Source organism: Schistocerca serialis, chromosome 3 (assembly GCF_023864345.2).
Source record: "Schistocerca serialis cubense isolate TAMUIC-IGC-003099 chromosome 3, iqSchSeri2.2, whole genome shotgun sequence".
NCBI lineage: Eukaryota > Metazoa > Arthropoda > Insecta > Orthoptera > Acrididae > Schistocerca > Schistocerca serialis.
The window spans coordinates 611,616,519-611,641,888 of record NC_064640.1 but is presented as its reverse complement, the minus strand read 5'-3'; the positions used below and the strand labels follow the sequence as shown (position 1 = coordinate 611,641,888).

General features: G+C 37.4%; 1 protein-coding gene across 1 annotated transcript in view; it reads right to left on the bottom strand.

Moving 5' to 3' along the window:
* The window catches only part of LOC126471040 (voltage-dependent calcium channel type A subunit alpha-1), a 380,574-nt gene that overhangs the window by 49,322 nt on the left and 305,882 nt on the right, over window positions 1–25,370 (bottom strand). Inside the window, exon 19 of the mRNA XM_050099107.1 lies at window positions 12,875–12,987. Coding sequence (XP_049955064.1) covers window positions 12,875–12,987 — 113 coding nt within the window. The remainder of the gene's footprint in view (window positions 1–12,874; window positions 12,988–25,370) is intronic.

The following is a 25,370-nucleotide window of genomic DNA, read 5'->3' as shown; positions in this document are numbered from 1 at the left end:
AATATTCCAGTCTCAGGACATGCACTTCACAAGCAAAATATAAAAGTATGACTACATTGGTGCCATTCTTGCTAGTTCACTCATACTTTGTCCAAATGTTTTTGGCATGGGTGTTTTTGATTTGTTTGGTATAGATGTCCAAGAAAATATGCATGCAATCTATACTTAAGTTTCCCATACCAGGATTAACAATTGTGTGAAAAGCACAGATATTTGATCAGTGACACACTGAGACATCCAAAGAATTTTCAAGCACACATTATGCTTCAGGACAATGCTCAACAAAAGTCAAACCATGTATGTCAGGTTGGAGGGTTAGATATTCGAAAGGGGCAATAAATTAAAGATTTGCAATTAGTTGAAAACAATGTAAGTGCAACTGAGACAGAATGTAAGCAACTGTGGAGTGAAACGGTTGGAGAAGTAAGCTTTGCCAAAGCAAATACATTAATGACAAAATTAGTGATAGTAGACATATCTAAGATTTTTAAAATAATCAACAAAGTAACCTATGTGAATAAAGTAATTTTCATATAATAAAGTGTTTAACAGAATAGTGTTTGCAATGCGGCGAATGCTATTTTCAAATACCTGTGGTGGGGATGTTCTGTAATTTAAATTGACTTGATAGTAAATGTGGAACTTCACTCAGTTATGTAAAACTAGACTGGGAACCAGGGGTTAAAATATAAATCAGTGCTTAAAAGCCTCCAGAGGGCTTGTATTCTTTGTATGTGTTTTGGCAAACAATGAGCCTCAAGATGGCTGTGGGTTTCCTGCCTTTCCTGAATGACGATCTACTTCTACTAGTATACCTGACTAGTATATTACGAGGAAACAACTCAATTTATGTTATGTTTCAAACTTTATATGCAAACGTAATGAAGTGTTATTCTTGCACATTTCATTTTGTAATAGAGCACATGAATAATATATTGAAATACTGTAAAACTGTATTTAAGAAACTAAGTGTTGGAAGGACATGATTTTAGATATGTTGTCTTGGTAAAAAGTATTGAGAGTGTGTGAAAATATGTTTTGCTGAAGTTGTTTTGACTGTGTCAGGGAGATGAAAAAAGTGTTATGAATTTTGATGTATCATGGCAAGACAATTCTCTACTAAAATGGGAAGTGTTATATGAGAGTTAATAAAGTAGTAGATGGCTCATATCAGGAAATAATGTGATATTTTTCAGTGTCAGGGATTGGTTAGTGACCTTGCCAGTGAATAATCAGAAGGTGTAAGAACATAAATTTATGTAACTGAGAAATTAAAGTAACATAGGAAGATCAACTCAGCAAAAGTACAATATGTAATGATGATCAATGACATGTCTCAAAGGAAAGTGGTAAAAACATGTAAATAATGTAAAAGCTATGAATATACTATCCTCTGTGGCCTTGTGGCAGGCCTCTAGTAATTTGAGAAAAATAAACATATATAAGAAGGAAGTTATAAATATGTCATAAGTGTATTAACAATGCAAATAGCCGTGTGACATAAGAAAGAAAAACTGTAGACAGACTAAAGCAGAAGGACTATGATTAAAATTAGTAACATTTATAAAGACCTGATTTGAAGAAGAATGTGTTTGAGCTCCGTGTAATGTAAAGTTTTCTTTTCAGAATATTTTTTCCTAGTGAATATATTTGATGTGTGCCTCAATTGACATTATTAAGAATAGGCATTGCTTTCAAAATAATGAAATACTATGAACACAGTAACTTTGCAGCTTGAATTGCATTGTATTATACATGTAATTTTGTGATATCTTGGAGTATTTTCCTGGTTGAGCAATTATTTTGAAATTACTTGTAAAGAAAGTGGTGTGACTGAACAAAAATTGACATTGTGACATTGATCCTTTTGGTAACAAGCTGATTACATGAAACAAATGATTACTTGCTTTTTTTATATCAAGTTTAGCTATACAGTTATGACTTCCATTTCATTAGGTTAGATACCTTCTAACATAGTGTCAGACCTCCTTTTGGCTGGTGTAGTGCAGCAAGTCTATTTGACGTGGACTCAACATGTTGGAAGCCCCTCCAGGAATATTGACTCATGTGGCCTCTATAGCCGTCCATAACTGCGGAAGTGTTGCCGGTGCAGGATTTTGTGCATAAACTGACTTCTCAATTATGTTCCATAAATATTCACTGGGTTTCATGGCAGGTGATCTGGGTGGCCAAATCATTTGCTCAAATTCTCCAGAATATTCATAAGCGGACTTCATGAAACGCTATTTACTTGAATATAATGTAATATGAGAAACTATCATACAAAAGGTTATGATTGTCATGACAGTCAAAAATACATATGTACATACTAATGTAAGTTGTATGTTTCCCTTTTATGATATGCAGTAAGAACAATGAATTCCAGTGACATATAACAACTATGGACTCTGGCCATGCCAAGCCAAAACTTGTTGACTGCAGAAGACATGTACAATGTGTGAAAATTAGTGGATATTTACTACTTGTACAATTAGATGACAAAAATCGTGGGATACCTTCTAATATAGTGTCAGACCTCCTTTTGGCTGGTTTAGTGCAGCAAGTCTATTTGGCATGGACTCAACATACATATGTACATACTAATGTAAGTTGTATGTTTCCCTTTCATGATATGCAGTAAGAACAATGAATTCCAGTGACATATAACAACTATGGACTCTGAGTAATAGGAGCCATGCCAGGCCAAAACTTGTTGACTGCAGAAGACATGTACAATGTGTGAAAATTAGTGGATATTTACTATTTGTACAATTAGGTGACAAAAATTGTGGGATACCTTCAAACATAGTGTCAGACCTCCTTTTCGCTGGTGTAGTGCAGCAAGTCTATTTGACATGGACTCAACATGTTGTTGGAAGCCCCTCCAGGAATATTGACTCATGTGGCCTCTACAGCTGTTCATAACTGCGGAAGTGTTGCCGGTGCAGGATTTTGTGCATAAACTGACCTCTCAATTATGTCCCATAAATATTCACTGGGTTTCATGGCAGGTGATCTGGGTGGCCAAATCACTTGCTCAAATTTTCCAGAATATCCATAAGCAATTGCAGCCCATTGACACGGTGCATTATCATCCATAAAAATTCCATTGCTGTTTCGGAACATGAATTCCATGAATGGCTGCAAATGGTCACCAGTCAATGTTGGGTTCATTTGGACCAGAGGACCCAGTCCATTCCTTCCAAACACAGCACCCACCACTATGAAGCCACCAGCAGCAAGTGCAGTGCCTTGTTGACTTGGGTCCTAATCTTTGTGGGGTTGGCAACACACTCAAACCCTGCCATCAGCTCTTACCAATTGAAATTGGGACTTGTTTGACCAGGCCACAATTTTACAGCCATCTAGGATCCAACCTATATGGTCAGGAGCCCAGGATAGGTGCTGCAGGTGATGTAGTGCTGGTAGAAAAGGCACTCACATGAGTTGTCTGCTACCACAGCCCATTAATGCTAAATTTCGCCACACTGTTGCAACAGACACATTTATCTTATGTACCTCATTGATTTCTGTGGTTATTTCACACAATGTTCTTTGTCTGTTAGCACTGACAACTTTTCACAAATTCTGCTGCTGTCAGTCAAGTGATGGCCGTTGGCCACTGCATTATCCTTGGTGAGAGGTAATGCCTGAAATTTGGTGTTCTCACTACATCCTTGACACTGTGGATCTCAGAATATTGGATCTCCCATGATTTCTGAAATGGTATAACATATACATCTAGCTCCAATTAACATTCCACTTTCCAAGTCCGTTGATTCCCGTTATGCAGCCATAATCACATCAGAAACCTTTTCACATGAGTCACTTGAGTACAGCTGACAGCTCCGCCAATGCATTACCCTTTTTCACCATGTGTACATGGTACTACTGCCATCTGTATATGTGCATATTGCTATCCCATGACTTTTGTCATCTCAGCATATATCATGCCTGTTGGGCACTGAAGTTAATTAATTTAACTGTATGTAAGAAGGACATTCCAAAAAGCGAAAGGAAAAACAATTACATTACTAAATGTTTGAAAAATGTAGAAATTTCTTTGCTCAGAAGTAAGAATTAATGTACACTGCTAAGAAGATTGAACCATTTTAATTTCTTTATGTAACTGTATATTCTGGTATTTTGAAAATTTGTATTTCGTGTTGTAGAAAGATGATCAGCTCATTCCATAATTTTTTGTATTAAAATGTGATACATGTAATGACTAGAAGTTGGAAATCTCAATGGATGTATCATTCAGAAGTAATAATTTTGTTTCCACCACGAAAATTTCATGTTCTATAAAAACTACGTGTATAGTAATTTTCAGATGCATTTTATATATAGTGCTTGTGGTTAATGTATTTTATGGCTTTTTTATATTGAATTATCCAGTTACCTACTATGGGGGTGGGTGGAAGGGGGGGGCTAATGAAAGAATGTAGCATGATGGAGGGTGGAGATGGAGAGGACGAAGGGAGGGGCTGGGGTTTGGGGGGGGGGGGGGGGGGTGGACCCACTTGCTACAATGCTGCACCTTAAAAACGTAGTTTCTTTCTTTTCTTCTCGTTATGTAATTGATAAACATTTTATAGTCTAGTAAAATGATGAATCCCCTGTTCCATGACTCATTTATGAAACATTATAGTTCAATGAGTACCTCCATAATATTCAACAGCAGAAATATAGTTACTTTAAGGAAAAACCAAATTATTTGAAGAATTATTACACATATTATATTCCCACAGAACACATAGGACTAAGAATCTCAGTGAGAAAATAGTTGATGGCTTGTCACGTAATGGAAAATAATAAAAAGCCCGCCATAAACTTCCAGAATGAGATTTTTACTCTGTAGTGGAGTGTGCACTGACATGAAACTTCCTGGCAGATTAAAACTGTGTGCCAGACAAAGACTCTCTTTTCAGTAAGCTCTTCAGAGTTTACAAAAACTTACTATTTAAAGAGATATTTGTATTTGTAATTTCTACCTCACAGACAATATTTTTATATTTTGGCATTTAAGAGTGTCTAATTTTGACAAATGGTACAATAATTATGTTGTCCTGAATTTGCTGAACTGAAAAACACTTTTGGTTTACAAAATAAGGCTTAAATTAAGAAATTAACAAAATCGATAAAATTATAACATAAAAATATTGCATAAAAATTAGTAAATCCCAGTGGTGGTGTATAGTGGGTTAACTAAGTAGTCCAGTACACTTCTCAGTTTTTTCAGTAATCCATCGTACAGGTGAGACAATTTATTACTTGTTTCTTTGTAATATCATTGGAGTTATTTCAGACATTATTATTATAAACTAAAATGTAATTAAAGTTTGGTAATTATTCCGATGTATGTTTATAAATAGTTGTGAGTCCATTTGTCAAGTTAGTTGGAGATGAGCTAACACACATTCGACAGAAATCTATGTATAAAAAATCAGCATGTTAATATCAAAGGTTTTTGGGATGTGCAGGAATGCTTCACTTTGTCAGCATTATGTATTGAGTGTCATATATTTGTGCTGACTAAGTCAGACCAGTGCCACTGTCTAAGTTGTTCATAAATCCATGGATGTGCTTACTCCTGATTATTATTCAATATGAGATATTTTAACCAAGCTCATTATTAAGTGAATATACTTACCAATAAATGTTAAGATGTAACTGATGCTGTGATATGTACAATACCTCAACAGTTTATAGAAAATGAGATTACATCCAGCTACAAAGCGATGAGTACTTGAAGATGATCTACCAATGGCTATAAATGAATCACAGGTATGGCACATCAGAAGTCACTGAGTCAAGGGATAAGTGGCTAGAGGGACCTTTGCCAGATGATATACTTGGGTGCTCTTCATTGGGACATCGTAGGTGACACTGGAGTTGGTTGTACGCCGATGCTCTGCCCGACGCTGGTGGTTGGAGACTGATGAGGACTGGGGGCAACCTCTGATGGCTGCTGCAGTGATGTAGGGAATACTCCACCTCCATCAGATCTCCTCCTGGCAAACAGCTCTCGTGGAAGGAGGGTTTCACTGGGTGATCTACATCTACATCTACATCCATACTCCGCAAGCCACCTGACGGTGTGTGGCAGAGGGTACTTTGAGTACCTCTATCGGTTCTTCCTTCTATTCCAGTCTCGTATAGTTCGTGGAAAGAAAGATTGCCAGTATGCCTCTGTGTGGGCTCTAATCTCTCTGATTTTATCCTGATGGTCTCTTCTCGAGATATACATATGAGGGAGCAATATACTGTTTGACTCCTCGTTGAAGGTATGTTCTCGAAACTTCAACAAAAGTCCATATCGAGCTGCTGAGTGTCTCTCCTGCAGAGTCTTCCACTGGAGTTTATCTATCATTTCCATAATGCTTTCGCAATTACTAAATGATCCTGTAACAAAGCACGCTGCTCTCCATTGGATCTTTTCTATCTCTTCTATCACCCCATCTGGTACGGATCCCACACTGGTGAGCAATATTCAAGCAGTGGGCGAACAAGTGTACTGTAACCTACTTCCTCTGTTTTCAGATTGCATTTCCTTAGGATTCTTCCAATGAATCTCAGTCTGGCATCTGCTTTACCAACGATCAACTTTATATGATCACTCCATTTTAAATCACTCCTAATGCCTACTCCCAGATAATTTATGGAATTAACCACATCCAGTTGCTGACCTGCTATATTGTAGCTAATTGACAAAGGATCTTTCTTTCTATGTATTCGCAGCACATTACACTTGTCTACATTGAGATTCAATTGCCATTCCCTCCACCATGCGTCAATTCGTTGCAGATACTCCTGCATTTCAGTACAATTTTCCATTGTTACAACCTCTCGATATACTACAGCAGCATCCACAAAAAGCCTCAGTGAACTTCCGACGTTATCCACAAGGTCATTTATGTATTGTGAATAGCAACGGTCCTACGACACTCCCCTGTGGCACACCTGAAATCACACTTACTTTGGAAGACTTCTCTCTATTGAGAATGACACGCTGTGTTCCATTATCTAGGAACTCTTCAATCCAATCACACAATTGGTCTGATAGTCCATATGCTCTTACTTTGTTCATTAAACAACTGTGGGGAACTGTATCAAATGCCTTGCAGAAGTCAAGAAACATGGCATCTACCTGGTAAATGGTGCAAATTATATAGTGAGAGGCACACAGGCAGTGAGAGCATTGGTGGGTGCTACTCAGTACTTGAAGCAAGGGGTGGTTGACCCACCCACCTGAGAAAATGTCACCTGTATAATTGAGTTGTGGCTTCCATTGCTCAGTATGATTTGGACATAGCAGGTTCCTGTGGCACAGCAGGTATTGTTAAGCCACCTCCACAACATAAAGATGTCTCCCCTTATTTCCCATCATCATGCCTTGCATCCATTGCATCCACCCCAATTTATGCCCAAATATGCCTGCCCAAATGGCAGAACCTTTCTGCCTTGCTGATACCATGGTAAGGTCCTCAGGCCAGGGCCACACAGCACAGGGCACAACAGGTAAAAAGAGACCACAAAGTTGACAGCAGTGCAGTATCTCAGCCAGACTGCAACAGTTGATTGGAGTTGCTTGGTGAAGTGTCAAAATACAGGACAAAGCATAATCTCTAGGACTCGTAGACACTGTTTCCTTCAGTTGTGATATGAATGTCCAGACCAACAGCTCGACCTCTACGTTAGACACTGGACAGAACAGCAAGGTGGTCAGGTGCTGAATATCATATCAGTGGCAGTATGCTTCAAATTTCTCTGACACAAACTGGCAATCATTGCAATCATTGCCTTGAGACAAGGGTTTGTGGTGCACTGTCAATAGTAAAAATGGCAACTAAGGGCTGAATTATAGCCTGCATCATTGTGAAGGACAACTTATCAACATAAGGGTAATTACAAATGGCATCTACCACTATGAGCCACACGGAAGGAAAAATGGTTTAAATGGCTCTGAGCACTATGGGACTTAACATCTGTGGTCATCAGTCCCCTAGAACTTAGAACTACTTAAACCTAACTAACCTAAGGACATCACACACATCCATGCCCAAGGCAGGATTCGAACCTGCGACCGTAGCAGTCGCACGGTTCCGGACTGAGCGCCTAGACACGGAAGGAACTGAAGAACACATATGCACCCAGTCCCATGGGTGGTTGGACAAAGGCCATGGAGAAAGCATTTGTGGTGGGCATCCTGGTTGTACACGTATGCAGAACAGGCTCACACTACATCCTCAATGGCAGAGTTAACTGCTGGTCAACAGAGGTTTTACAAAGCAAGTGCTTTCATTTGGGATATCCACCAATGAAATGCATTTTGCACATGCAGAATCTGTTGTCACGATGGTGAAATAATAACTCTGGTCTCCCATAGTTAGCAGTAGGACATTGTTGACAATGTTGAGCCTACTGTTAAGTTTGAAATATGTCCTGAGCACTGTGTGTGACCTCAAAGAAAGCAACTCTGGCCAGCACTGCTGGACTGCTGTTAATGACTCTATGCAGGAATGAATCCTCACTTGTAGCTGCCTTAAGTTCCCACACTGTCATCCATAATTTGTTGAACATTCCAGAAGGTTCTGGTCCCAGTGCAAAATAGATTTCTTCCTGTTAGTCAAAGCCAGTTCTGGTACCCACCATTAACAGTGACAAAATGTCCACATTTGCATGATAGAATGTGTGTTGGAAGTGAATTTCATAAGAATAATTACTCAGAAATGAGGCCAAATGCTCTTCAGGTTGTGCTGTTATATCTGGGAGCTCAGACTGAGAACCAAACAGGGAGATGAGTGGCTTATGACCTGTAAGGTGATAGAACATAGCAATATGTAAGAACACATGGAACTTTCTAAAGTCATGCATGATCGCAAGTGCCTCCTTCTAAGTCTGGGAATAAAGTATTTGAGGCAAATACAACAGGTTGTTCTGAGCCATCAGGGTTTCTGTGAGAGAGGACAGTGACAGCGCTGTACTGAGATACATCAGCAGCCGGAGTGTAGGACTTACCAGAAGTGAACGTTATCAAACATGGAGCAGAGTGGAGGTGTTGCTTCAATTTCTGGAATGCCACTGACATGCCTCTAACCACTCGATTCTCATTGCTTTCTTATGAAACTGATTCAATGGATGACAAAGGTATTCAGACCATGAAGTGAATTTTTCACAGTAATTTGCCTTCCCTAAAAATTATTGCAACTCCAAGTATTCCTAGGAACTCACAATTTGCTGACTGCTGCAAGATGCTCTGCTGTTGGTATTATACCATCCCTACTTAATACATGCCCTAAGTATTGTACTCTAGGAACAAAAAAATGACAGTTTTCAAGCGGTCAAAGAGGCCCTTTGTCTAGCAGTCACTGAAAAACTGCCTGTAAATTATGCAAATACAGTTCTTTTGTGGAGTCAGTAACTCAAACGTCTTTCAAATAGTTGACATAGCACAAAATGTCTTTGATATGTTGCTCAAGAAAATGCTGGAATATTCCAGGAGCTGACGCTACCTCATACAGCGACCAGTTAAACTATTACTCCTGAAGGGAGTATTTAACATTAAAATCTGCCAAGACTCAGTGCCCAATGGCAACTGCAAGTATAAATCTCTGAGGTCAATTTTGGAAAAATATGATTGCCAGCCAACTTAGCCAACCACTTCATGGGGCAGGGTTTGGGATAAATATCTTTTTCACTTTGTGCATGAATCATGTGCCTGAACTTGCTGTAAAGTCTAACATTGCCATTGGGTTTCTATATCACAAGTATCTGGATGGCCCAATAGCTTGATGAAACTAAAAAACTAAACGCCATCCAAACAGGCCACTGTGCTATCCTCGCTCAAAGGTGTCACTCAATGCAGATATGGAGGGGCATGTGGTCAGCACACCACTCTCCCAGCCATATGTCAGTTTGCGAGACAACTTGCTGAAACTGGTGACACCAGTCTGAGATTCTGCTATCTATTGAGTTCCACCTTCAGTTTATCTTGCGTAGCAAAGTGCATGGGGTGGGCTCAGCAGGAACCACCAACAGTTTCAGTAAGATGTGGGACTCAAAATTGGTGGTCCTACCCAGAATAGTACCAAAAAGTTGAGCAAATGACTCTAGCAATGACTCCTGGTTCCAGAATGCACCACCTGAGTGATCAGATACTGATAAAGCACAAGCTGACATTTCACAGTTATGTATTTGGTCGTGAGTAGTATTTGACCCCACACAATAAGATACTACCTGATGCTAAGAGCACTGTATGGGAGGGAGGGGGGCACCTCAGCCAGTCATAAGTACCCAAATTCATGAGACAGACCAAGGCCCCTGTGTCTAATTCAAACTTCATGCAACACACAGCAATCTCCAAGTCTATTACAATACGGTGTGGCTGTACATCTGACGACATGCTCGAGGATTCAATTGCAAATGTGGGGACATTGTACTGTGATGCAGATCATCAATGTTTTCTGCAGATTGCAAACAAATAGGGGTACTGTCTCCTCTTGTGCAGTTAACAGCAATGTGTGGGTGAGTCCTGCACTATGGTGCTCTGCGCCTGCTGTGAACTCATTGGGAGACTCATTCAGCAGAGACCGAAAGTGGTCTGGTATGGCCCCCATATTCGTAGCAGATCTGCGCAGGTCATTATACCCATTCAGCCACCTCATCAACATGGTTCAAGGATAAATTTAGCCACACAATACTTCTTTAAAGAACTGATCACTGACAGGATGTTGAAACCTAATCCTCTTTCTTCCCCTCTTAGAGAACCCTAGTACTGCCACTTACTACATTGACTCAATGTTAGGTGTGTCAGGAGGTATTTTGAAGCCTTTTGGTACTAATAAACATTCATATGGAAAATTTTAGATTTTTGCATGCCCAGTTATGGTAACACAATATTAATGGTCAGCAGTGTGCTATAATAATCTCAGTATTAATTATTACTGAGATGGCTAAAGCAGAAAGCAACATAAATTTGTATCATAACAGTATTTAACATCTTCTCGGTGTTGTCATCAACAATTCTCAATTTATTCTGAATTTGAATAAAATATTTTACATTCATTTTAATAATTCCGAAAAAATTTTGTGATAACGCCATGTATAGTCTGATTTTTATTATTGTGGCATTTCCTGATCTGCACGTAAATACTCCAATCTGCAAGTAGACACACAAAATTTCAGTGGGAATGAATAATTATTTATAAAGAGGTAGATAGTTGTTTCAGCTGTTTTAAGCAGATGAGAGAGTTTAACATTTCCTTGGAGAGAACTTTAACAGAAAAGTTTCAATTACAAGTTTGGTGATTGACATTTTAATTGCTTCATAATGAGTCTTCCCCTTTATCTAGCTCGTGATGTACTTCTTGTATTTTTTGTTATGAACCAGGAACACCAACATATTTCTGTGTTTCCTTAAGAAGCTCATACTGTATTTCCTCAGTATTTAGATAATGTCATTACGATAAACTAGTGTGTAAAAATTTACATGCAAAGAAATTTTTTATGGTGGTCATTTACAAATGTTAGGTAACTACAATGTAGCAAGTAGATATAATCAGGCATTTTAGAACTAAGTCTGACTTGCGGTAAGTCAGTCTGGAAGTCATCCCTGCATTACCTTTGTGAAAGATTAACACAATTGTGTACAAATTTGAAAACTGGACTGAAACATGTCCATTAACAGTGTTGGACAATATATCAATAATTTACTAATAGTCTGTACTTCTGCTTTAATGTATCACTTCACATAAAATTGCCATATGTTAATCCGCTATATTTAAAACAAGTTTGTTTCATTTTGGTCTGTAAAATCTCAATTTTCCATCACTTTGCTACAAATTTTCACATCCCTTATTGATGCTTTTCTGAATTTTTTCCCCCTAGATCATGCAGAATGTTCTGTTGGATATTTTGCCTATAACAGATTTTTTGGAATATCATTTCACAGCATATATTAAACCTATTTCTTTTTCATACAACAATGCTTCTTCTGTTGCAAAGCTTTCCACTGATCCTCTCATTCCAACTTCTAAGTAGACAGGATCAGTTTGTACATTAGCGTTTCTCATCTTTGCCATATAACAATACAGGTACTCCTTCCAAGTGGTTGCAGATGACATTTTATAGCTTCAGGTAATAATATCATTTGGTTTATATGTTAATTCAGTTCTCAATGAATTGCATTTTATTTCTGTTTTTAAGCATTATCTTATTGTCTGACAGAATATAATACTTAAAAATTACTTACAAAATCTGTTTCTTCATTTCCAGTACCTAAAGCAGCAATTTATAGGTTCTGATCCCCAACAAGTCTGATCCTTTTTAATTCTAGAAGTAGAAAATCCATGTGATGAAGGTTTAGTTCAACTAATATTTAAGTTCCAGTCTCTTCCCATGTCATAATATTTTAGGTGCATACCAAAGCACTGTTTGGTTCCATTTTCATCATATCACCTCCATCATCTCACCCATTAATGCTACTGAATTTTGTCTAGTGTTGAATTAGTTGTGCTACAGTATTTGCTTCACACAAACCTGATCTTCCACTTACAATTTACTCTCACCTCCTAGCTTCTCTGCAAAGTTGCCTCTTTCTTTCCATGTCAATAGGGTCTCTCTTGGGATGTTCTCAATAAATGTCTTCCTTTTTACCCTAGGAACTCGAACATGTACATTTCCACTCTACAGGAAGACAGCTATGACAATTTCACTGTCCATAAACCACATACTGGACATCAAGAAAGGTGTTTATATGACACTATTTGATGGGAATGAGTGTGTTGAGTACAGAGCTTGATTATCCAGTTTTTTCTATCAGAGAAAAATATTAACAGTAAACATGAAAAACCATATCAAAATATTTCCTTACCTCATGTCAAATGCAAATGAAACAGCAGCACAAATAACAACAACAGCATCCATAATATTCCAGAATTCTCGGAGATATGACCCCGGATGGAGGATTACTCCAAGATCAAGAATCTGGAAAGAAACAAAAAAAGGTAGTGATACAGTATGCAAACAACTTTTGTTTAGCAAAAAACCCTGTGACACAATAAAATGCAAGAAAATATTTCTTTCTATATAGAAAGTATAACATATTGGTGTTTATGAATTATAAAATAATAATTCGTTCATATGGGAGCAGGAAACCATTCTTTCCCTAGTATACAGAGAAAAACCATTTATGCCTAAGACACTTAAACTAAAAATTTAAAATTGTGCCACATGATAAGGCCTGATACTGTCATAAGTAGTATACTGATGCTGTCATAAGTGGTTGACAAATGTTTGGATACATCCTAAGGAACCTTTTCCATTTGTTTGATGACTTTAGACTTTACTTGCACACACACACACACACACACACACACACACACACACACACACACACTACTATGTACTTTCAAAGACATGGCTCTGTTCATCAGATTAATCCAGAAATGAGTTGTTCCCTCTATCTTTAAGAACCATCTATAGAAATATTGGAGAAGTAGATAGATGGAAAGCACATCCACATGTCCAGGAAATATCACAAGGACATTTAAGCCATAAGAAACAGTAAAAGAAGAAAAGAAGATTAGGGTTTAATGTCGCATCAGTGATGACGTCATTAGAGATGGGTGTAAAAGCACAGAATGGGGAACATTTATGAAGGAAATTCACTACATCCTTTTCAAAAGAACCATTTCAGCATTTGCCTTAAGCATTTAGGTAACCTAAACATACGATGCCAGGAACAAAAATGATCTGCACAAGGACTTAAAAGCACTTACTTTAGTTCAACAATGGGTCCACTACTCAGGAACACTCATCTTCAATAATTTGCCAGCAAACATACAAAATTTAGTTACAAATAAATATCAGTTTAAAGGGAGCCTGAAAGACTTACTAGTGGCCAACTCCTTCTACTCCATTGATGAATTCTTTAATAGAAACAAATGATGTATTGTATATACTCATACTATTAGTATTGTTGTTTCAGCTTAAAAAAATGATGTATTGTATATACTCATACTATTAGTATTGTTATTTCATATAAAAAAATAAAAAAAAAATTGACATGGTCCACATCCACGAGCATCTCCTCAGCATGGATCTATGGAATGAAAAACTAATCTAATCTAATCTAAGGAAGGGCAGACAGGGATTTTAATGTGAGTTTTGTGTTTTACCAAAGCAGCATGAAGCTCAGTCAAGTAATAGAATCACTACTGGCCATTTTAAAAGATATGTAAAATGTAATGGAAGTACAGGGTTATTACAAATGATTGAAGCGATTTCACAGCTCTACAATAACTTTATTATTTGAGATATTTTCACAATGCTTTGCACACACATACAAAAACTCAAAAAGTTTTTTTAGGCATTCACAAAAGTTCGATATGTGCCCCTTTAGTGATTCGGCAGACATCAAGCCGATAATCAAGTTCCTCCCACACTCGGCGCAGCATGTCCCCATCAATGAGTTCGAAAGCATCGTTGATGCGAGCTCGCAGTTCTGGCACGTTTCTTGGTAGAGGAGCTTTAAACACTGAGTCTTTCACATAACCCCACAGAAAGAAATCGCATGGGGTTAAGTCGGGAGAGCGTGGAGGTCATGACATGAATTGCTGATCATGATCTCCACCACGACCGATCCATCGGTTTTCCAATCTCCTGTTTAAGAAATGCGGAACATCATGATGGAAGTGCGGTGGAGCACCATCCTGCTGAAAGATGAAGTCGGCGCTGTCGGTCTCCAGTTGTGGCATGAGCCAATTTTCCAGTGTGTCCAGATACACGTGTTCAACCGTTTCTTCGCTCACTGCAGGCCGACCCGTTGATTTCCCCTTACAGAGGCATCCAGAAGCTTTAAACTGCTCGTACAATCGCCGAAAGGAGTAAGCAGTTGGTGGATCTTTGTTGAACTTCATCCTGAAGTGTCATTGCACTGTTATGACTGACTGATGTGAGTGCATTTCAAGCACGACATACGCTTTCTCGGCTCCTTTCGCCATTTTGTCTCACTGCGCTCTCGAGCGCTCTGGCGGCAGAAACCTGAAGTGGGGCTTGAGCCGAACAAAACTTTATGAGTTTTTCTACATATCTGTAGTGTGTCATGACCATATGTCAATGAATGGAGCTACAGTGAATTTATGAAATCGCTTCAATCATTTGTAATAGCCCTGTAGTTATATTACATAAACAAATGATATTTAAAGGAAATGTAACCTTTCAAATTCGTGGTAGTACAGTATCCTCTTTTTCAAAACTACTATCAATATGCACTGATCCTCCTCTCAAATATTTGTGTAATACAAGTTAGTTAAACTTGAATAAATCCAAAAATACTAATTTTGGGATCAGTGCTCTTATTTTCTTATATGCCTGTCACTTAAAACAATGGAACTCACTTAATTCACCTGATAATTTTCGAAAGTGTCAAGACACTTTTCTTGGTGTTAACCTATACCATGCTGATTGGCAGTTTCTCAAATCTAAAGTTGTTAATTATATCAACGGAGAACAGTACTTCCATTCTGTATTAATATCCCTCAGATATAAAACACTTTACTCACTACAGTCTTAGAGCTTGTTCATACACTGATTCACTACATCTGTTTAATGACAGCTCCACCAATCCCTTAATCCCTTGCAAATACTCTTCCACCTAACCATTTTAAAGTTTGTACCTCTTATAATGTAATACTATTCTTGTTAGTTATATATCACCTGTTTTTCTAGCAGGGCTATGATTTCCTTAAGGTGTACAAAGAAATAAGAAGCAACTATCTGCTATTGTCCACATCAAAAGTAGTGGGCACATACAACCCTAGTTGTTTTTGTGCCCTAAAAAAATAAAATAATAATAATAAATAAAAAACACAAAGAGTTGCTGGTTCTTACACTGGCAACCTTTGGGACTGTGTACCAAGCTTAGCCAGGTGACACAACATAGGTGCCCTGTGCAGAGATTTTGATAAAGAGGATATGTTACTTATAGAAGGAGCAGGGAACAGCCAGGCAAGCAGTTTAGAACACAGCATTAAAGATGATCTGGAGGAAATAGGAGCACCAACAGCACACAATCATGTAAGGTTCATGGAGATTTTTCAGTATCATGATCAGCCATGGATTAACACAGCTGTCAGCCATGTAAATAAAGAGCTCTGTGGACTGCTTTTGACTGAAAGAGTGTCTCATATCTGTGTTGTGCCCACTGCTGCAATTGGTAGATGGGTATAAGCAAATAATGGTCTGCACCTGAATAGGAGGGGGAAGCACAGATTAGCTGAGCATCTTGCAGAAAGTGAAATGGGGAGCTACAAGCACACAAGAAAAAATCCCTGTGATTACTGAAGTCAGAGAGGAACAATTTTTAAGTCAGAGTCTGTTATAGATAGTCTTGACAGAAACTGAAACAGAACCGAACCATAATATATGTAACAGTTTACAGAAAACTAAAATTAACTTGTTTCATCAGAACATTAAGGGGTTGAAAAACAAGATAGATGAGCTTCTTGTATGTGCCGAAAATGTGGAAAATTCTGAAGTGACAGATTTTCTGTGTGTGTCTCTGACTACGAAAGTGCAGAGACAGAGAAGATAAATATCAGGTTTCATAGACTACCATCATTTTTGTGTAGAATTAACAAGGAAAAAGTTGCAGCATATGTAAATGTGGGACTCAAAATCAGGAGTATTGAAACAAACAGATTTTATGAAGCTCAGAACCTAGAAGCATTTGCCTATGAGTTGTTAATGCAATATACTTTTCTGGTAATTGTATCAGTCTACAGATCCCCTCTAGGAAACTTTCGGCTATTTATTAGATATCTACATACATTATTGGACTACCTGGCAGGCAGTTGGTCTCTAGTGGAGATTTCAGTGTACATTTCTTACAAGATTAGGACAGGAAAAATGAACTGCAATAATTATTTGGGTGTTTTATTCTAATTTCAGTAGTTAATATTCCAACTCATATTTAACAGTATAGCATGAACCTAACTGATTACATTTTTGTAGACAGTGCTCAGGCTGGAACAATTAATGTGTACCCAATTGTTAATGGACTATATGTTCATGGTGCAAAATTAATGTAAATAAATAGTATAGCACCTTGCAGCCACGAGGCAGGTTCATATAAAGCCATGAGGCTTATTAATTAGGACAAGATACAATGTTTTAACAGTAAGTTAAAAATGTGAGGTAAAGAATAAGGCATGTATAAAAAGAGATTCTAATGTCAAATTCAATTTATTCCACAGTAAGTTTGTGTCAGTATTTGAAAGTTGCTTTCCTAAAAAGTTATCCAGGAAATCTATTTAAAAAAAAACAGTAAGCCATGGATACCTAAGAGAATTAAAATCTCATGTAAGAGGAAGATGGAAATTTATATTAAGGTCAAAATAAGTCAAAAGCCAACATTAGCTGCATACAACAAAAATACTGTAATATTTTAATGAAAGCAATTAATAAGTCATACGGGATATTGTCAAATGGGAGACAGGACAGCTAGTCAGTGTACAAGATACCATAATAAACTAAGTGACAATGTTGTGACCAATAATTCACAAGTTTTAAATACTTTTAGCAATCACTTTCTTAAGGCAGTAGCAAATTCCCTTTGTTCTTCAATTGAAGAACCAAGGGAACACATTAAACATGTCATTCCACAAAACTTTAAGTGACTAGAAGAAGCACCAACATCCTTCAGTTAAATTAATACAGCTATACAAATTTTAAAAATTAAAAATTCATTTGGTGTTGATGAAATTTCAGACATAATTCTGAAAAATTGTTCTAAATTTTTTTACCAAAACATTAACTTTATTTACTTAGCTGTATTTTTTGCTAGAAATGACTATTTTCAGAAATTGTGTTTGTATCTAGTGGTGTAGTATGAAGATGTAGTCTCTTTAGCAGCACACTCCAGATCACTGATATTCCCATCTTTGGCTTTAAAAAATTTCTTTCATTTGGCAAAGCAGTGTCATTAATAGCACTCTACATTTAGCTGTTTTTATATGGGCTATTAAAAAAATTGTATTCCTGCTGTAGGTTAACATTAAACACACACTTCCTTTTACCCACTCATAGATGATGAGACAAAAAATAATAGGGATAAAATGATCAAAAATTTGTAAATGAGTTACTACAGACACGGAAATTACAAACACACCGCTCGTGTTGTGCTGTAAAATGAGTAAGTGAAAAGTTGTGTCAGACCTGTTAGCCACACCTCCCCACTGATGTCAGTGATTGTTCCAAGCTCAGTTGAGAGACATACAGCTATAAATTTCACCAGTCATAAAAATTCTCAAACACCAGACATTTATGCAACCTTGGACAGCACTAAAACAACAGGACTGTCCGAGGTAATCTGGGGTGTATAGTAAGCCTATGTAAAGCATTACTGGCACAGGGAACTTTTCCAGATAGATTAAAATATGAAAGGTGACAAGAAAGGCTTAAATAATTATCATATTATTTCCTTCATAACACCTTTTTCCAAAATATTCAAAAAAGTAATGTACTCAAGAGTAGTCTCAAATTTAAGTAGAAACAATTATTTAACGTATCACAGTTTGGATTCCAGAAGGGTTGCTCGACTCAGAATGTGGTATACATTCACTCACCAAATATTAAAAGTCTTAAATAACAAAATGTTGTCAACTCATAGTTTTTGTGATCTTTCCAAAGTGTTTGATTGTGATGATGAGGACTGGTTTGCGGGCACTCAAATATGTGGTCATCAGTGCCCATACAATGTCCCAATTGTTACACAGTCCAATTTGTTTTACACTGTCTAATCTAATCACTGTCATCAATGATGATAATGATGATGGTGAAATGGTGAGGACAATACAAACACCATTAAATAGGGTTGTTGTTGTTGTTGTTGTCTTCAGTCCTGAGACTGGTTTGATGCAGCTCTCCATACTACTCTATCCTGTGCGAGCTTCTTCATCTCCCAGTACCTACGGCATCCTACATCCTTCTGAATCTGCTTAGTGTATTCATCTCTTGGTCTCCCTCTACGATTTTTACCCTCCACGCTGCCTTCCAGTACTAAATTGGTGATCCCTTTATGCCTCAGAATATGCCCTACCAACTGATCCCTTCTTCTAGTCAAGTTGTGCCACAAATTTCTCTTCTCCCCAATTCTATTCAGCACCTCCTCATTAGTTATGTGATCTACCCATCTAATCTTCAGCATTCTTCGGTAGCACCACATTTTGAAAGCTTCTATTCTATTCTTGTCGAAACTATTTATCGTCCACGTTTCACTTCCATACATGGCTACACTCCATACAAATACTTTCAGAAACTACTTCCTGACATTTAAATCTATACTCGATGTTAACAAATTTTTCTTCTTCAGAAATGCTTTCCTTGCTCATTAGTTATGTGATCTACCCATCTAATCTTCAGCATTCTTCGGTAGCACCACATTTCGAAAGCTTCTATTCTATTCTTGTCTAAACTATTTATCGTCCACGTTCCACTTCCATACATGGCTACACTCCATACAAATACTTTCAGAAACGACTTCCTGACATTTAAATCTATACTCGATGTTAACAAATTTTTCTTCTTCAGAAACGCTTTCCTTGCCATTGCCAGTCTACATTTTATATCCTCTCTACTTCGACCATCGTCAGTTATTTTGCTCCCCAAATAGCAAAACTCCTTTACTACTTTAAGTGCCTCATTTCCTAATCTAATTCCCTCAGCATCACCCGACTTAATTCGACTACATTCCATTATCCTCATTTTGCTTTTGTTGATGTTCATCTTGTACCCTCCTTTCAAGACACTGTCCATTCCGTTCAGCTGCTCTTCCAAGTCCTTTGCTGTCTCTGACAGAATTACAAAGTCATCAGCGAACCTCAAAGTTTTTATTTCTTCTCCATGGATTTTAATACCTACTCTGAACTTTTCTTTTGTTTCCTTTATTGCTTGCTCAATATATAGATTGAATAACATCATGGATAGGATACAACCCTGTCTCACTCCCTTCCCAACCACTGCTTCCCTTTCATACCCCTCAACTCTTATAACTGCCATCTGGTTTCTGTACAAATTGTAAACAGCCTTTTGCTCCCTGTATTTTACTCCTGCCACCTTCAGAATTTGAAAGAGAGTATTCCAATCAACATTGTCAAAAGCTTTCTCTAAGTCTACAAATGCTAGAAATGTAGGTTTGCCTTTCCTTAATCTTTCTTCTAATATATGTCGTAGGGTCAGTATTGCCTCACGTGTTCCAATATTTCTACGGAATCCAAACTGATCTTCCCCGAGGTCGGCTTCTATCAGTTTTTCCATTCGTCTGTAAAGAATTCGTGTTAGTATTTTGCAGCTGTGACTTATTAAACTGATAGTTCGGTAATTTTCACATCTGTCAACACCTGCTTTCTTTGGGATTGGAATAATTATATTCTTCTTGAAGTCTGAGGGTATTTCGCCTGTCTCATACATCTTGCTTACCAGATGGTAGAGTTTTGTCAGGACTGGCTCTCCCAAGGCTGTCAGTAGTTCTAATGGAATGTTGTCTACTCCTGGGGCCTTGTTTCGACTCAGGTCTTTCAGTGCTCTGTCAAACTCTTTACGCAGTATCATATCTCCCATTTCATCTTCATCTACATCCTCTTCCATTTCCATAATATTGTCCTCAAGTACGTCGCCCTTGTATAGACCCTCTATATACTCCTTCCACCTTTCTGCTTTCCCTTCTTTGCTTAGAACTGGGTTTTCATCAAAGCTCTTGATATTCATGCAAGTGGTTTTCCTTTCTCCAAAGGTCTCTTTAATTTTCCTGTAAGCAGTATTTATCTTACCCCTAATGAATAGGGTAAATTACTAAAACTTTTTTGGTGTACATATAGATGAAAACTTGAAGTGGAAGAAGGACATTATGGAGATTCTCAGACAATTAAGATCAGCTCATTTTGCTCTTTATATAACTACTAGTCTTGAAAACAAGCAAACAAAACCTCCTGATATATTTTGCACATTTTCAATCAATAATGTGTTACGGAATAATTTTCTGATATAACTTACCACTTAAAAAGAATGTACTGAGTGCATGAAATCGAGCAGTAAGAATAATATGCGGTGTTCGCCAGTGGTCACCATGTAGGTATCTCTTCAAGGAGTTAGACACATTAACTGCACCTTCACAATATGTATGTTTACTAATTAAAGTACTCATAAACAACCTATCAGAATTTGAGAAGAACAGTGATGTCCATACCTACAATTCTAGAGGAAAAAATGATCTTTACTACCCATTATTAAAGCTATCAGTGGCTCAGAAAGGAGTTCAGTATACAGCAACAAATATTTTGCCAAATAACGTAAAATGTCTCATAGCTAGCAAAGCTAGTTAAAACTGAAAAAGAAGAAACTTGTTATTAAGAGTAGTTGCATGAGTAGTTGCAAATAATGTTTTCATTAATTTTAACACTAATCATGTATAAATATCTTCTAAACTGGCTCATTCCACATCATTCTGATAAAAGAAACATTCAAATGATCTACAGAACATGTAATTAACTATCTCATATAGAGTGACTATGCATGCTTCAACCAATTCCCTCAGAGTACAGCTCACAGTGATGTTCACTGCTGAAAAACATGTCCTGTGTATCCCCTAACCACTGAGAACTCCAGCTATATTAGTTGCAAATGCTAATTAATCAATAACCTGTTGAATGGTCTGGGTTGTCTAACACCAACTTACACATAATGCCTTTCCAGTTTTCTGTATAGGCAGGCCAACCACTAAGTTGTTAATAAGGATGGATATACACAGATACAAGTAAAACAAAACAGCATTTCACTGCCTATGAGGGTACTAAACCATGCTATTGACTGTCCTATGCTACCAATAGTAGCTGCAGAGCTTGCTTTGGATAAAAGTGAATAACTGATGATGATGTCAGTTACAAATAATATATTATGATTAAAAATGAGTGAAAAGTTTTGAAACCACAAAATATTAAACATTTATTGTGGTAAGAAGTATATTCAACATTATATTATTGCAAAAGTGGAAGCAGAATGATAAGCAAAGGAGAATATTCATTAGTGAATTTGCTTTTGATTAACAAATAATAGTCCGCAGCTCGTGGTCGTGCTGTAGCGTTCTCGCTTCACACTCCCGGGTTCCCGGGTTCGATTCCCGGCGGGGTCAGGGATTTTCTCTGCCTCGTGATGACTGGGTGTTGTGTGATGTCCTTAGGTTAGTTAGGTTTAAGTAGTTCTAAGTTCTAGGGGACTGACGACCATAGATGTTAAGTCCCATAGTGCTCAGAGCCATTTGAACCATTTTTTAACAAATAATAACTGTAGCACACCAATGGCTGGCCCAGCATTTACACGTACTCAAAACATAATGCAACTTTTAGTTTCTAATTTTAACTGATATCTTACAATTTTGTTACATAAGTGGTATCCTGGTGTCTGTCAAACTCCAGAAGTTAACTTCTTGGTATATACAATTTTGACTGAACTTACTAATTGATCTGTTGATCTGAAATAGTTACTACATCTGTTTTCAGACATATTAAAAGTGAAATCACACAAAAATATTAATACTCGAGACGAAAATACGCAAGTGATGTTCTGGAAAAGGGGACTTTCCTATGTTTTGGGAAAATCAAGAAATAAAACTTTTAGTTATTAAACCTAAGCTACTCTCAAATTTTTTAAATGCTATAATGCAGGTCATATACAGGATGGCACAGATGGAAGTTGCCCATATACGTATATAAGAAATACAGTCAAATTACAGAAATGAAGAGCTGAAATAAATTTACCATTTGTTTACAATGAAAAATACAGTGAAAAATACATTTATAGAAAATGCTAAAACTGACCCCCTGTAACATCAGTACACAACTATGCATATCTAAGCATATTCAAACACACCCAGGGTAAAGTTTGGATAGCCATGGCAGAAATTTCACGGCTGATGTTGCCTTTCAATTCCTGTATTGTGTGTAGATTTGTTTCACAAACATTGCTCTGAGGTGTCCCCTCAGAAAAACATCACATGCTGTTAGAGCCAGTGAATGTAGTGGCCATAAATGTTTGCTGACTGTTCATTCCTCAGTGATGTCTTCACTGAGGAATGAACTGTCAGCAAATATTTATGGCCACCATCACATTCACTGGATCTAACAACATGTGAAGAGACATCATGGACTTGTTCCAGGGATACCTTAGATGTGTGGCATGTTACCTCATCTTGCTGGGAAGAGCAGTATAGCATTTCATATTTGTGAGCTGAGCACAAAATATATCAAAAATTTCTACATATATGCAACTACGTTGAGAGTAGTATCAAAAAATACTGGTCCAATGGTGCTTCTTCCTGTTTCACTCCACCAAATGCCAATTTTTTCAGCACTGAGTGATTGCTGTCACACATTATTAAGGTACTCTGTTGCTCAGTACCGCATGTTCTGTGAATTCATATGATTGTTAAGATAAAACCTTGCTTCATCACTCATAATGTAATGGAAAAGGTCTAACAAACCATCGTTCATGTTATTCAAAAGCCACATGCAGTAATCTACATCTTTCTGACTGCCATACTCCCATAATTGCTGCACAACCACCATGCTATATGGCTTCAATTTAAGACTTTTCAATATTCTCTGGAAACTTCTCCTGCTTACATGCACCTGTTTGGCCAATTTACATGTAGATTTTTTTGGACTCAAAATAATCTTACATCGAATGTCTACAATAACTTCTGGTTTGTGAATTGAAGAAATTCTTTGTATTTTACACTTTGCACAGATCTGCAGGTGTCAGTTTTCTTATTGACTCTGTATTGCCCTCTTTGCTGGTAGTCCTCTACCTGGATCCCTGACCCTGAAAATTTTGTGAGTTTCCTTAATAGAACCTGTTTTCACATATGCTTTCACAATTTTGATTCTTTCTTGTATCAAGAAAGTCATTTTTCAGACCGCAAAGAGAAACATCTACCCTCACTCATGAAATAAACTGAAATGCTGGCAGAAGAATGGTAACAATCAATTACTCCAAAAGTTGAAATACTGCATTTGCATTCAAGAGGAGATAGGCAACTTTAACTGCACTACACTTCATAAGTCCTGTGTCCTGGTGTCTGTCATACATGCAATCTTTAACCCATATTCTCCCAGTTTTCTTGGCAAATGCATCCAAAACCTATGTTGACCACAGAAAACCACAAGCAGTTCACTAACAGACTTGGTACAGCCTGGAGTGTAACACTACTGACAGTTCACAATAAATGCATTAAAAACTATGACACTGTGCCAGTCACATCTTCTCCTTTTCTTTGTGCCCTGTCATCTGGGCTCTCAAATAGAACAGCTTTTGATATGAACAAAACTTTTTCTTATACTACTGTAAAAATAATTCATCCAGTTCCATGCACTTAGAAAAAAATTATCTACAGATTCAGAGCCACATTTGGTGGCTGCTGTGAATAAAAGGAAACATAAAAATGTTTTCAGTTCCAGAACATCAGTATCATATATAAAAGATATTTTCTCTTGAGAGTAGTTTTATTTTACTGATTTTACTCTTCGATTACTTTACAATCTCATCGAAAATATCAAGAGCAAAATTGTTCAACATCTAGATTCCTACACAAGGCATTTTCTGTAAGTTGTAGGCCAGGAATCTGCAACACTAAGTTACATTGTTTTGTTTTTACATGAATTTGTGGTTGTGCTTTTCTCCATGTGAAGCAGTTTTCACTGCCATAAAAGTGGGAATTGCAGTGATGCGATTGTTTTCCATGCAGGTCACTTTCACCTACTTGCTGTCCTCTGTATCATTATCAAAACTTGTTGAGAATAACCAGTCTTTCTAGACTGTTACGAATGAAGATGCGGACCGTCTGGAGATTCCATATCATGCACATTAATTATGAGACACTTTCATTTATGTTGCAGCATCACGCATTCACCCATCAGCCACCAAAGTATGCAAATTTGAATTTTCTGTCAATACCTGTATGAACATCACTTTGTGTTCAATTTGCACAACTCTCTCTATCTCTCTCTCTCTCTCTCTCTCCTTCCACCCCCCCCCCCCCCCCCCCCCCTCACTCCCCTATCACAGACACTATCTAATTTACTTCATGGACCAATAAGGAAATTTGAAAAAAGAAAAAGAAACATATGTTAAAATGAAGAAACTGTGTTTTGAGTATGCAAAATGTGTTGTATTGAATATAAATAAGCCACATTGTAATCTATGCACCAAGCGGGGGATCCACATAAACTATGAAGGAAAGAAGTGTCTGTGTCATTGTGTCTATGAACTAATTAAATAATGCATGAACAGAATAAAGCTATCCATGAAAACAGCAG